This window comes from Pelecanus crispus, chromosome 1 (assembly GCF_030463565.1).
Source record: "Pelecanus crispus isolate bPelCri1 chromosome 1, bPelCri1.pri, whole genome shotgun sequence".
NCBI lineage: Eukaryota > Metazoa > Chordata > Aves > Pelecaniformes > Pelecanidae > Pelecanus > Pelecanus crispus.
In genome coordinates, this window is record NC_134643.1 from 200,320,569 (window position 1) to 200,334,889 (window position 14,321).

General features: G+C 36.5%; 1 protein-coding gene across 4 annotated transcripts in view; it reads right to left on the minus strand.

Moving 5' to 3' along the window:
• NBEA (neurobeachin) overlaps window positions 1–14,321 on the minus strand; it is a 532,307-nt gene that overhangs the window by 183,861 nt on the left and 334,125 nt on the right. For all 4 annotated transcript variants that reach the window (XM_075727933.1, XM_075727935.1, XM_075727932.1 and 1 more), the window contains one exon: window positions 9,156–9,280. In XM_075727933.1, coding sequence (XP_075584048.1) covers window positions 9,156–9,280 — 125 coding nt within the window. The remainder of the gene's footprint in view (window positions 1–9,155; window positions 9,281–14,321) is intronic.

The following is a 14,321-nucleotide window of genomic DNA, read 5'->3' on the forward strand; positions in this document are numbered from 1 at the left end:
CAGAAACCTGAGCCCATTGCCTGAAATCCTGTCATGCCTCCTACTGGCTGTCAGAAAGAGCGGGAGAGTAAGGGCTTTTTAAATCTGTAATCTAAATCTATGGTCTCTTACTTCTAGGCTGCAATGGTTGCAGCACTGCTGAAATAATGGCCGCCCATTCCAGCCATGCGCTTGGCAGGCTGTCCTAGCCGGGTCTTCAGAAAACACCTTCCTCCGTAGAGCAGAAGTGGAACTTCACTTGCATTTTTAGACCCATTTGGTCCAGCTTTGGCTTCTTTACTCAGTTATTGGTGTTATTAAACACCTTTTTCCCTTAACAAATGAAACGAAGTGGAGAAGAGAGTCCTGCAGTCAAGAAGACATCAAGAATAAGAAGAGTGGAGAAAATTTAAAAATGGAATATTTTGTGCTCTTCACTATAGCCAAAGCAGATTTAAAGTGCTGCTACTCCTTAATATGGAGTCTTAATGCACAGGAAATAAGAGGTAAGAAAAGCACATGGTAAAACCTGAGTCCCGAGAGCTACATTCACCCAGCCGTGAAAGCTGTCCTGAAGGACTATTATTAGCCTTTCACTGACAGAATGTTCTTCCAAAATGTTTCTGTGAAATGCACTAAATATACATGGGTCAATAACTTCTATTTCTTTGTCAATTAGTGATACAACTGAATTAATAGAACAATTGAATTAATAGAACAAATACACCTTTCACATGGATTTGAAAACATTTCACATCATAGTAATGTACTGGTTTTGGTAAGTAAATGACTTTCATTTGGCAGAACAGACAGATATTGTGTATTCTTTTCACATGAAAATATAATGGTGTAAGGGAGAAAAATGCAGTTAGAATTCTAAGACTGGCAATGGTTGCGATTTTTAGGTCTTAGGAATGGTTTTGCAGGCCAATTTAATTACTTCAAGAACATTCTGGAGTCATACGCTTTCAGATGAAGAAGTGAGAATCAGAAGTAGTTATGTTAACTGCTGGTAAAAAGCCAGAAAGTTCTGCAGTAAAATCTATTAGCTCAGACCTATAATAGCTGCTAAAACCCAGGTCATGCCAGATAATCTGAAAATCTCACAGGAAAGGCATTTGAAACCCAACACAGAGGTTTTGAGGGGAAAAAAAGTTTTCTTATCCTATTTGGATCTGTGAAAAGCTTGAATTAGAGTCAAGACAGAGATTCTGACATTCAAGATTTGAGGAAATAATTAGAAAAAATTGACTATTTCACGAATCTGTACTTAAAACTTATTATAAAGCTCCTTCCTGTGCTAGAAATAGCATATAACAGGGAGCAGATATTTAGAGACTGCAAAGGACCGCTAGGATGCAATTGCAACTCATTTATGTTACCTAGTCGGACAGCAGAAGCTCAGACACTGAGTGTTCAATACAATTCAGCACAATAGTGTTCAGTACTCTACCTAAGCAAATTCCATTACAATTTACAGCTTGAAGGTGTCTTTCATTACATTACAGTGGGTTATAATAATGAGGATCATCATAATAGTAGATATATTTAATGAGAATATATTTATGATTTGGAGGGGCGCTAAGAAGTGCTAGAAAGAAGACCAAGTTAAATCTAGTATTTTAGATTTAATTATTCTCACAATTAGGATTTTGCTTGCAGATCCTTCTAGTAATACCTAATGTAAGCCCTTATTCCTTGACTTTCTTTAAACAAATTTCATTTTCATCTGTATCTGACAATTACCATGTAAAATATTAAGAGGACAAAATTATCACATCGTATTTTCCCTAAAACCCTATGAGGATGAAATATTTGGAATTTTATTTGGAGAAGCAGTGGATGGCACTGTTGGGCTACAGTTATAAGGCTGTAGATGCAAATCTTAAATCGCTATGCTTGAAAAAATACACAGATTTTTGTGACTCCTTCAGGCACACAATTTAGATGTGAACTCATTCATAGTACATTGGATATTTCACAATCAGATGTGGAAGTTAGTTCACATACTGAAAGGATATTCTGTAATAGGAGTATTATTTTAGGTGCTCCAAGTGAAGCAGAATGGTTTACACGCTTGTTTCACATGGCAACATGATCACATTTAGACTAAAGAACAAAGAGGACTTACTGATGACACATGGAAGCATTGTTATGGATTAATTTAATGACCACATACATATTCTTAAAATGCTCTCCACTGAACATCAAGTAACATACACGTTTTCTGTCCGTAAGTGGCTGCTATTTCTTAAAACTGCTCACAATTAATCGTCAGCTTGTGTTTACTTACAGACTAAAATTAAGTGTGCATGAATGGGGTGAGGGAACAGGGTTTCTTTTTAGTTAAGGGCTTTTGTTCTTTAGTTTCTCTTCTGTATTCATACTTAAGATTTTACTGAAATAAATATTAGTTTGGGAAGTTATTGTAGATAAAGGTCATCACCTGCATTTCCCCAGAGCAATGTATTTTATGATATTGTGTGTTAATAATTCTCAGGTTAGTGCATTAACTAAGTAAAAAAAACCAAGAGACTATCAAAAACATTTTTGTGGCTCGTCGTCACAACAAACTCAATTTCAGTAATAATAAATACTATACTGTCCATAAGCAAATTGATATTAGAAGTGTTTTATGACGATCCATACCTGTCCAACATCTTCGTTAATGATCTGGGTGATGGGGCAGAGCGTACCCTCAGCAAGTTTGCACGACATGAAACTGGGAGGAGTGGCTGATATGCTAGAGGGTCATGGTGCCATCCAAAGGGACCTTAGCAGGCTGGAGAAATGGGCTGACAGGAACTTCATGAAGTTCAGCAAGGGGAACTGCAAAATCCTGCATTTGGGGAGGAACAACCCCAGACACCAGTATATGCTGGAAAGCAGCTCTGCAAAAAAGGACCTGGGGGTCCTGGTGGATACCAGGTTGAACATGAGCCAGCAATGTGCCCCTGCTGCAAAGGTTAATCATATCCTGGGTTGCATTAGGCAAAGCATTGCCAGCAGGTTGAGGGAGGTGATCCTTCCCCTCTACTCAGCACTGGTGAGACCACACCTGGAGTGCTGTGTCCAGTGCTGGGCTCCCCAGCACAAGAGAGACATGGACATACCGGAGAGAGTCTAACAAAGGGCCACAAAGATGCTTAAGGGACTGAAGCATCACTCATATGAGGAAAGGCTGAGAGAGCTGGGACTGTTCAGCCTAGAGAAGAGACAGCTCAGGGTGGGGATCTTCTCAATGTACGTAAGTACCTGAAGGGAGGGCACAAAGAGTATGGAGTCAGGCTCCTTTCAGTGACAGGACAAGAGGCAACGGGCACAAACTGAAACAGAGAAGGTTCCCTCTGAATATTAGGCAATACTTTTTGACTCTGATGGTGACCAACGACTGGCACAGGTTGCCCAGGGAGGCTGTGGAGTCTTCATCCTTGGAGATACTCCAAAGCTGTCTGGACATGGCCCTGGGCAACCTGCTGTAGGTTGCCTTGCTTGAGCAGGTTCCTTCCAACCTCAACCATTTTGTAATTCTGCAATATGTAAATCTGCATTTCCTCAAAAAGTTTTATGAAGATTAAAGTAACTTCTTGTTGAGGATTGCATTCCTAGTATCAATCAAATGCTTCTGCTCTGTTTTGGTTTTAAGCCCATGAGAAATTACATAAGAACGGTCTTGAACATCGAGATATAAGTAACCTAGGGTTTAAAAATATCACTGAAGACTAAGTTCTGGCAACTGTCTACTTTAAGCTCTTGGTTCCACTGTAAGAATTATAACATGCTTAGGGCTGCAAGATTCTCTCGATCTCTCTGGAGATTGTCTAGTCCAACCCTCTGCCCAAAGCAGGGTCAGTTAAAGCAGGCTGCCCAGGACCTTGGCAAGCTGGGTTTTCAGTATTTCCAAGGATGGAGACTACACAAGTTCTCTGGACAACCTGTTCCATTGTTTGACCACCATTACAGTATAAAAAATTTTTTACTTATGTTTAAATAGAATATTCTGTATTTCAGTTTGTGCCTGTTGCCTCTTGTCCCGTCACTGGACACCACTGAGAAGAGTCTGACACCATCTTCTTCATTCTCTCCCAACAGGTATTTATACACAAGTATATGGCCCCCTTTAGCCTTCTCCGCCCTGGGTTAAAGAATATCTAAAGAATATCCGGATCAGTTTAGTAAAAGTAAATGTAAAAGAAGCCTAGAAAAAGATCTACAAACTCAACCCTGACAGCAAAGCTGTCCATATCTCAGACATAGTATAGAAAGCAATATTTCATAGACAAGACTGAAAGCATAATTTGGTCTTTAATCTCTTACATGGCACATACAGAATGCTCTCACTGCAGATACACCTACAAAAGTAACTGGGTTTTATGCATCTAGTGGGCCTGCTAGCAAAACTCTGATAAGTGATGATCATTAACATTTCAGATTTCAAAATCTGATTCTTTTAAATTTTGTTTGTATAATGAAACAGCATTTCTGATGATGAGCACACATAGCATTTGCTGAAACTTAGAGCACTAATGACAAGTCCCAGAAGGAGCCGTATACAGTCTGCTTCAGCTAGAACCACTCTTGAAATAAGGTTGCTAATTAGATGTCCAAATACATAATGGAATGAGTAACTTAAAATACGCAAGTTCAAAAGCAATTGCCACACTGCACATATAAGACATATCTGTAGCTTTGCCTTTTTCGCTTTCTTTTTTTCTTTTCATTTTAAGCATTCAGGATCTGTCACAATAATTGGCTTAATAGGCCAAATATTCTTGAGCACAGACACTAGAAATAATTGACCAGCTTACCTATATAAGTTTAGAACATGGGCACTGAGTTATTCAAGTCCGTTTCCTCCAGTGCAGGCTAGAAAATGTGGCCTTTCTTGGACCCCCTCTATGGGCAAAAGGTTTGTGAACCTTTAAAGGTTAAACCTCTTTAAAGACTGAAGGACCAAAGCTTAATAAATTAACCATTTTGCTCTTAACAGGACCTTTGTGGAGCAGTATTCTGTCTCACTGGCAGGGTGGTACAGTAGTGTCTCATCTATACTAATCTCCAATGACTGTAAACTGTAAGGTGATTAACTGGAAGAGACAGTTCTTTCACCACATGTACAGAATCACTGTGAATTGGGTCATATCTGCGTATTTCATGCATTTATTGGTAGTAAAATTTGGGGAAGAGAAGTAGAGTTTACAATCTTCTACACAATCTTTGGTTTTCTTCCTTTCTTTTCAGTCTACAATTTAATCAATTGCATTGAAGCTCCATCTAAACTTAAAATAAGAACTGTTTAAAATCCATCAACACTATAAAATTAAAACTCTACTAAAAGTTTCCAGGTAGTTCAAAATCCCATTATAGCTTGCACTTTGATACTGCACTAAGTAGTATCCCTTCAGCTTCACAAAAGGGAGAAATGAACCTATATTTCTATTCAAGTAAGAATTTAACTAAAACAAAAGGGCACAGCAGACACAGTGCTGAAATAATTATGCTTGACTTTTGAATTCAGATATGAAAGTCATTCTAACAGATTACCAACAAATCCAATGCCTAACAAAAAATTAGAAATGAAGGGGACTGATCTAAAGGGAAAAATTCTCCAGTCCATCTCTTGTAAATGCTGCTATGACTCTGACATACCTACAGTCTCAAAGGACAGCTAAGTATATAGCCATAGGAATAAGCTATAATTTTTCACACAGTTGTATATAGCCATAGAAATATGTTATAATTTTTCATTGCAATATTTTTTACATGCCAGGTACTTCGAACATATATATATGTATGTATATGCACACATGCGTACATATATGTATTTTATCAAAACCAGACATCTGAACATGCCTACAGTGGCTGACGAACAGACTGTAGTTGAATAGAAGCTTCACCCACTTGCCCTGTAGCAGAATTTTTTTGAAAGTATACTATTTCCCAGTAGCAGATAATATATAATGTTTCCTACAGGAAGAAGTCACTTATCAGCTAAAATTAACATTTTTTTTTTAGCTCTTCAAGGTATAATTTAACATTTGTTATTACTTCTCTAAAACAAACATATAGATCACAGACACAGTTTTCATTTCCAAGACTTCTACTCCTTGATGACTACAAGTATTATACAGTACAGTATCCATACATCCAACATCAACTCTGATTTAATACTAGAGTAGCTGTAGACCACTTTTTTTATTTATCAAGGTCACATCTCTGTGGCTGCACAAGCTTAGATAAATCAGGTGTTAAGCAGGCACATCTCCAAGGAATCTGGAAATTCTCTCATCTGCAATCCTCAGCATATCTTATTATTTACTGCCAAAGAAATGACTGATTAATTTTGTCATCTTTGCTCTGTGATTTTTGCTCAAATGGAACTGCTTGCCCTCTTCTGCAATGCCTGATCAGACCTATTTAAGTTGATGCCTTTGATCGTAGACACTGAGGAGCTTGCTGACTTAGGCTTTGACTAAACATTCCTCCACTGCAATATTTATGCACAAAATCCTAAATGATAACTGACAGTCAATGTAGATAACAAAAACTTGTAAGATGTTTCCACTATTTTACTGATGCTCAAAATAGCTTTACTTGTGCTAGAGGTATCAGTCAAGATGAAGAATTGTTATTAATATAACAAAAGCGCAACAAATTTTGCTTTGATGAATAGTTTATTTCTCACAAACAAAGTATTCTGAGGTCAGGAAAAAATCTGTTACTGGAAAACTATGCAGTATGACTTTTTTTTAAAATGCTTTAAATTCTTTCTGTAGTGTGATATCATGCTTAGTTTTGGAAGCTAGGGGCATTTTACTATCAAACTGTTCCAAACAAAATTATCAAAACAAAGCTAATAAAAAAAATACAATGAAAGTTAAGCCCTATGGAAAAAAATCTGCCTCCAGCTCTTTATTAATCACATTCCAACACCAGAGGCTAAAAGTACATCAAACTGCACCAAATCCTTTTCACATGACAACCTCATAAATTATTCAACTCATTAGTAACACCAAGAGGCATAAAAATAACATCAGTGTTAAGGATGTTTTCTTACAGAGAAAGGTCAGCTAAAAGTTTCAGTATTAAAACCAAAGCTTTAAGCCTCTGAAAAGTAAGTACATCTAGATAGAATCCATGAATTATAACTTTAATGCATGTTGTTTTAAAATTCCATATGTTAATTTTAATATATATGTGAAAAGTTAGAATTATTTATTTTAATTTGGCAAACAGGACAACTTCAGTCTATTGTAATTTTTATGCAACCACTAAGTTTGATGCGTACCATTTCTAAACACACCTGAGCTTTACTTTTCCTGTATGTTGAATGCACTAACAGGTGAGTAATGTGAAATTATATAAAAACAATCCAATATGAAACTATAACTACTTCAGATTTTCTGTTTCCTTTTGTTGTAGCTTTGTCTTGCAGGCTAGCTCTACTACCAGGCAGCTGTCACCTGCACTAAAATACTAGAACACAGAAACTACATAAATGGAGGCAATCTTTGCGACATGCCGAAATTGTTTAAGTGCAACTTGTATTATAGTTCTCATAAAAAAAAAAGAAACCAAAACCATTTCAGCATCCTCTGAGTACAATTTTATCCCAAAGATACAACTTTCCTGCTATAAAGGCATGAAACAAAGTCCATCTAAGTAAATGGAAAGCTCCTGTTATTTTAAAAACAGGATAATAGCAGGGCTTAAAACTTTGTAATCATTTATAAATCAGGTTTCTTCCTGTTTTAATGCTAGTTTAATATCAAAAATTAAAAATATTAATCAATAAGAATATTTTTAAGGGTTCTTATGCCTGTACAATGCATAAAGTCTGTGGTTTTGATGATTATTTGCCTTATGAAACAACACAGCAATTAGCACAGTTTTGCATCTGCCTCTCATAAGATCTCTGTTTTGATGTTTTGAAAGAATGTGGAGAAAATAACCCTTTGTCAAATATGCAATACTACATACGACTGGGGGAAATGTCTTCCTTAACCCAACTTATGAACAGTTTATGACCTTAAGTCCTCCACATGAGAGCCTTCACGTTTAAATAACTATTAAATTACACTAGCTAGTATAACTGCACACACAGATATTCATTTATGCGTCTAACCTTGTTTAAATCCCAGCTATTTGCTTCAACAACCTGCAAGGTTGGTGAAATGCGTAGGTCACACAGCTTTGTATCTATCATATTCAGAACTTCTGGCAACATTAGCCTTTGGCTACACATCAGCTGAAAGGTTCAACTTGCTTTGCGTATAATTACTTCCATTAACTTGCTTTGTGTATAATTACTTCCATTTTTTACTCCTAAATACTAAATAATCCCAGGATTTTTTTTTTCAATACTACAGATTTAAAAAAAAAAAAAAAAAAGACAGAAAAACATCTTAATATTCTATAAAAAATCCCTGTCTTTGATATGTTAGAGAGGTACCCCAGCTTAAACCTGAGAAATAAATTTGCTTTAGACTTTTAGAGTACTCAGGTTCAGTCTGCTGTACAGAAGTCACTAAACATATGGAACTGTTAGACGATATAAGAGAATTTGTAAGCACGTTCCTCCTTCCTCTTTTACACTCCAGCTACCTCTCCATGAAAATCAAACATCATCTAATCCTCAAGTTCCTAGACTAAAGTTCCTATGTAGTCAGTTCACTATTGAAATAACAAGTATCCTTAAAATAATTATTTTAAACAAGTTCTTATGTATTTCACGGTTTTCAGAAAATAATACTTTTGGCTGAGATTATGCATGCCAGGATAAAACTTCTGATATTTTTAAAAAACAGTTAATTCCTCATTCATGAAAGGTCTCCGATGGAACTATTACGACACATTAGTTTGATGGCCTAACAGTTTTGTTCTGTCACTCTGGAGAGACAAGTTCAGTTACTTTTACCAGTGTCTCAAAACTAGTGTCTGGGAATGCTAGAGATGTATAATGTGAATCCCTTGGGGATCAGAGAATTTAACAGCCCACAAGCTCAAGTCTTCTGGTTCATTAAAGTGTAAGAATTGAAAGAATTCCTTTTCTAAGAATGTGTTATCCTAGGAATTCTCAGCACTGTCCTTAGAAAAGAAGGGACACTATTCTCAGGGATTCATGGACATCAAGAAAACATCATAAGCCGTATTTGTAAGCAGGAGCGAGTACTGACCATATTCCACAGCAGCTTTTAGGAGAGCATCAGAATGAGTAGACCCAAAAGCATTGCGAACAAATCGCCTCCGCCGGCGCAAATCATCTTCCCAGTAATCCAAGCGCCAGAAGTCATGCAGTTGGCTATGAAATAAAGAACACACACATCAGCACCTACCACAGCTTGAACTGTATTTACATACATTATAGTATAATTTCACTGCTGCTTTTCTATTTCAGGAATACAATCTTGTAAAAACATATATTACTAAAACTTACAATATTCTAACGTTTCTTTACATTCATTTATATATTATAAACCTCAGCACCGCCTGTCTCAAAATGTTCTGCCTGCTGCTAAAAACATTAATCACACTGAGCCCATTAACAAATGCAGCATCAAATTACAAGTATTAATGGCACAGCTTGCTTTCTTTTACAGTGTTTTTAACAAGGCTTGTAAATCATAGAATGGACCTCAGTGCAAATAGTTTGCAATTTAATGACTATGGTCCCTTAGCAGACTGAACTTAGAAGTATAAAATATTGCCCACTTGAATTTTGTGGAACTATGATTAAACTAATGTGCTGAAATATTCATTGAAATAATTCCCCACTGCCCCTAGCAACCTGAGAAAATTGCAATTTTATTCATTATTAATAACACTGAATTAGAGCAGCGAAAAAATTCCACCATGTGGTAATTGTCTTGGTAAATTATTATTCCAGCACTAACAGAGTACTAGGATGATTTTATAGCTTCCAGCTAATACAAGCCATTAACAACCATGGCCATCTTTGCGTTACATTGCCTTTTTAGGTTCAAAAGCAATATTAAAGTTCTGTAGAATTATATAAACTGTTGTTAATCTATATTCAAGTCAAAACATACACATATATAATCATCTCATATTCAACTTCGGTTCTAAAGAAATGACCAGCTCAACTTTCAGACAACTTCTTGACCTTATCAACACAAACATCTCCCACGTCAATTTTATAAGTATGCTGTGGGATATTTGGGCAAAGCTGTATTTTAAGCCAACATTTTAAAAAACTTTTTGGATCACTATCAAATACCCAAAATGTTTGTGGATGCATCCTTATCATCAAACTCGTAATTGAACACACTATACACTTAAAATTATTCTGCAGATCATGACCTTGCAGAACATAAGGAACCAGTGCTTTAAACCAGTCATTTTCAATCTCTCTGTAGAACCCTGGAGGTGCGTGGACAAAACGCAGATGAAAAAAAAAAAAAAAGTAGTTTTCACCACACAAGTATGGGATACATTTCTGCTGGATTTTTCTAGGTGTTAGTTCAGCCACTGTTTTCTATATTGCGTTCACTTTGAGAAGCTATGTGCTGGTAGCCACTTCCAGAGGAAATGTAGAAATATGCTATGTAGAACAGACCTTTTCATTTTTTAAAGTCCACTTAACTACTTTTTTCATGCTTGCATGAGTTCTTGTCCAACTTTACTAACTGCTGTCATGAGACCTGGATCAGTTCTGGAGGGCAGAGCACCAGGGGGAGTGGATGCAGCAGCATACCTTCCAGCCACTCACAGATTTTCAGAATCAGCATACCATCATTTTTAGTCAATGTATTTTTTTTGCATTCTGAACGAAATTTTCACTATGTGCTTGAGTCTGCATGAAGGTCGTCATTGCTGCCTTGCAGAGCAGGCATTTTATGCATCTACAAGCAGTGAGAAGGCAACTTCAGGAGTTCAGTGGGAGCTGCTTCCTCACCTAGAGCAGTTCAGAGCACCTTGCGTAAAGGTGAGGCAGTGACTCTGAGCTCCCACAGTGGGAAGATGCAGCATTAATGGCCTGGCCTGTATGCTATGAGATGGAAATATCTTGCTGTATTGAGTGCCGATTATCTTTTGCTAAGTAAAATAGCCTACTTTGGTTTTGTACTACGATACAGTTTTTGCTCACAGATGTCGTGTTAGCTTGAAGTATCAGTCTATCATTTCTCCTACACTGAGCACTGAATAATTTTACTGTGACTGCTAAATCCCCTTGACCCTTATGTGATATGAATGCAAAAATGGGCAGACAACTGCCCCATGGTTTAAATGACAAAAACTTAAAGACTCCTTGCACACTCCTAGTCTATGTTTTAAACTGATGATATCAAAGATAATCCTAAAGGCTTTTTATCCTAGTGATTTTTCTGAAAGGAAAGACTTCCCCTTTTTACTTCCATCTAAGAATAAGTTATGATGAAACAGGAGTAAAGACATTAATAAAAACTCTTTTAAACACATGAGTTCTCTGAAATGCCATTTGTCTCCACAATAATAATAAAGATGACTGTTAGGTTGATAAGAATTATACAACTATGTCAGAATTAAAAACTTTTTATGAAATTAAGAAATATTCAAAGACTAAAAAAGTTACATTTTTAATTTGTTCTGTGTTTAATCTGGTAATCCATTAATTTCATTATTCAGTCAGAAGAATACCATATACCTTTAATTGGTTTAGTGGTGGACTTGGCAGTGTTAGGTTAATGGTTAGGTTAATGGTTGGACTGTATGATCTTAAAGGTCTTTTCCAACCTAAAGGATTCTATGATTCTATGATTCTATATATTCTCAGCTGAAAGTAAATCAGATTTTAAAGTCACTACTTTAATGAACTGCTAAGTAAAGAAGTGATGAAATTGTCAGGATAAAGTCTGTTTTGAAGATCCCAAAAAGCATTACAAGTTCACCAGCGAAGTCTGAAATACATAATAATGGTGCAAAATAAAAATTTTGAAATAATAGAACACAAACCTTATTCCTAATCACAAATTATACAGCTTTTTAAAACACAACTGGAGTTTCTTCCCAGAGTTTTCTACAGGAATCTATCACACAACGTTAGTATATACTTCCGGATACTAGATGATGGTATCTGAACCCGAAGGAAAAGGTTTCTGAATCTTAACCAGTTACTCTCAGATTTACCCTTGACTCTTTGAGCAATATCTTTAATAAAAAGGCAAGACTTTGTCTCCTACCCTATTGTTAGGAAGAAAGCAGATGCCTGAAAAGCTGATGGCTATATTTCCAGAAAGTTTTGAATGGTCGAGTTTCATCACTTGCATTATAGACAGACAAATTTGTGGGATTTTCCTAAAAAATTATATTATTGCATCTTTGGATTAGATTAAAAATACTAGTAAGTAGAAGACTGTGGCCACAAGTTCCAGCCTAAAACTAAAAATTTAATCTGCTTTAAAAGTCCAGAGCTAGGGACTGAATCAATATTAAGTTGTCTAGCCCCTGGATTACAGTACTTTAGAAATACTTATATTCTAGTCCTGTGGATATTATTCAGGCTTTAAGATTTTCAGGAGTTTAGGTAGCTGTTAGGTAGCTCTAAATGATGGCTGTAAATCAAGCAGAACTACACTTTCTAATGCTGTACCGGGCACAAGTCAGTCCTAGGAGAGAGTGTGTCTGCAAATCGTCCATGTCTCTTTCTGCTACAACCTGGTTTTCCTAGAGGTGACTTGACCAAATCAAGTCATTTTAGTAATTTATTTCTGCAACAAGTATGATATTTCAATACGCTTTACTTTTCTTAATAATGTATATTATTAACAATTCTTATTTCCACAGCCAACTAGATTACATGTAATTTCTCATTCCCCCATATCTTACACCAGCTAAGTGACATTTTTAATCAGGCTTGTTTGAATGAAAAAGTGCATATTAAGCATACTGTAATGAAATTTTTTTTTAAGAACTGGAAGTTCATAGCATCATTCATGAGCTACTCCTACATACTTAAAAAAAGAAATATATCCGTATCATTTTAACTGAACGGTTGTTGAAAATGCACCCTAAAACACATGACCCAAAGAAGTCCGCACCATGAGTTTAACTGTCAAGATAATTTCCTTACAAACTGTAATATAATCTGATATAAACCTTTATCATCCTTATCATAATGAGGGCTGGTATGAAACTAGTGATATTACAAGGTTACTAACAGTGAAAAATTTTTTTTGGAGTGGTGTGCATGTTGCAAACTTAATCCCAAATGTCAGATGTGTAGTATTTCATAGTGTTAATACAGACACAGAACACACATGTTTTAATGGAACAAGCCTTATTTTACTACGGTTATCAAAGGATTACAAATTCTATTTCACTGTCATCACTGGTGCCCACTTAGCAGCTCGCTGAGTACATTCTCCTACTTTAAACAGTATTTTATCTTGTTAAAGGCCAGCACAGGATGGAAAGGCAAAGTGGTTTTATGCTACCCCAGATAGCCAATGTGGACTTTGATAAGCTAGACCAGTTTTGAAGTCTCTCAAGGGCAGGTTGCTCTAAAACTCAGAACTGCCCAAAATTCTGTATAATACTCTTTCCTACGATACCACATGCACCTTCCATACATTTGGGGACAAAGATTATTGAGACGGACTAAAGTATTGCAGGTAGCCCGATCTATTACCCTCTTGAAGGAGAAATTGTGTAGTGCTCTGCCACCAAAACAATTTAAAGGAATATCAAGCCAGCCTGAAGAGCAAAGTCCTCCCTGCCTTTTCACAACATCTCTATAGCTCAGACTTTTTAAAGACAATTTTTGAAAAGATTTTCTATTAACTCCTTCAGCCAGAGCTCCAAAGAAGTGTATGGGAAGGGTTTTTTTTCTTTTACTTATGAATATTAGCTGTCCTAAACAGCAAGCCTTTGTCCACCCTGGGGGCAGTCAGCATCCATGACAGCATCTCCATGGCTGTGAAATCCAGTCCCTGTTCATGTACAAATGCAGTTTGTTGTATGTCACCTACAGCTACAGCAACTAGAGGCAACTACAAACAGTGGAGAGTAGCAGTGCACATGTCCATAAAAGATCCTCAGCCTGCAGCCCAAAGGATGGGCTGCCAGATGGAAGAGATTAAGTTCGAATATGTTAATGAAGAGGAAGAAGCCTGCAGGCATGGGGGAAGGGGAAAATGTTGTTTGGGAAAAGAGGTGGGTCACAGAACTGGAAGGATGTCAGAGAATCCACAGTCTTTGTAATACTGGGAAACTGCATAGAAAAGGCAAGGAATTGATGATCTGTAATTTCAAGAATTAGTCCTGGTTGTTTTTCCGTAACATATTTTAAAAAGAAAAATCAATTCTTTTCAGTGTGGAATTATGACTGTGTTTTGAGAAATGAG